At 37.7% G+C, this 1,111-nt stretch overlaps 1 protein-coding gene across 1 annotated transcript in view; it reads right to left on the bottom strand.

The window, feature by feature from the left end:
- The window catches only part of LOC108627396 (uncharacterized), a 14,557-nt gene that overhangs the window by 2,448 nt on the left and 10,998 nt on the right, over window positions 1–1,111 (bottom strand). The window contains exon 5 of the mRNA XM_026815561.1: window positions 405–776. Coding sequence (XP_026671362.1) covers window positions 405–776 — 372 coding nt within the window. The remainder of the gene's footprint in view (window positions 1–404; window positions 777–1,111) is intronic.

Here is a 1,111-nt window from a genome sequence, read left to right on the forward strand (position 1 = left end):
CTACAAGAAAGGTCGTATGCAATTTTCCTGCATCTCCAATGGTTTAGGAGTTATTGAGGAAAAACGAAATTTTTTGTCAAAAGTTCGCCATTTCGACGCTGGGATGGTCGGATTTTGTCAACATCAATAAAATGCCAAATAATCATACGTAACTCGTTAAATATCGAAGTTAGAAGGAAAACAACTTTTATTTGAAGCATTTTTCGCAATTTTGAAAAAAAAAAATTTCGTCAGCATCAATACTTAATTGGATATTTCCTTCTATACTTTTTAGCACGTAGCTATTTATTATTAGCATTATTCTTCCAACGTCTGATTTCTTCTTAATTATAGGAAATGCGTTTTTCTAAAGTACATAAATTTTTGGGATTGACTGTATAGCCAATACATCCTTAAAATCAGGCAAAAGCTTCTGCGTCGACCCAATAAATCTTGATCTTGCATGAGAGTCGTACGTAATATCCAAGGGAAAGACGTTCGGGGAAATAAATAAGAAACAGAAAAAAAACTGACCTACTTGAATCATATTCGACGAGCCGGTCGATCGTAGGGTCGAGCAACAGTTCCGCTGGGATCGGACGTTGAGCAAGGCTGGCGACGTCGTCCTCTTGCTTTCGAAGCCTGTTCTCGACACCTTCTAAATTCTCGATGATCTTATTCGTCTTCGATCTGAGATCAGCATGGATCTCATTGATCGCCCTTTCCTGCCTCTGCGTCTGCGTCAGGAGTTCGTCGGACTTCGGTAACAGATCGTCCACTGAACTCTTCGTTCCAATCTACCCACCAAAATGCATAATAAATAATTCGTCGGACGTTAATGAAAGAGTGATTGATAGGGTGTGCGAGAGTCTGAAAATGTTGGGTCTGGACAGGAACTTTTTTTGGGATCATCGAATTTAACCAGTTAAGTGTGTTTGACGACTATATCCGTCATGGAAGAATGGCAGAATTTTGTGTTATGACGGCTATATCCGTCATGAGTAAAATTTTGTTACGATTTGATATTTAAATTGTAATTCTGGCGAAAACTAAATTATATTCGTAAATTTTAATATGTTTAGAATGTTACGGGGTCAGGACGAAATGAAATAAACAAATGACAATTATAGAT

The sequence above is a fragment of the Ceratina calcarata genome, unplaced genomic scaffold, assembly GCF_001652005.2.
Source record: "Ceratina calcarata isolate Rehan_Ccalc_2016 unplaced genomic scaffold, ASM165200v1 scaffold469.2, whole genome shotgun sequence".
NCBI classification, from domain to species: domain Eukaryota; kingdom Metazoa; phylum Arthropoda; class Insecta; order Hymenoptera; family Apidae; genus Ceratina; species Ceratina calcarata.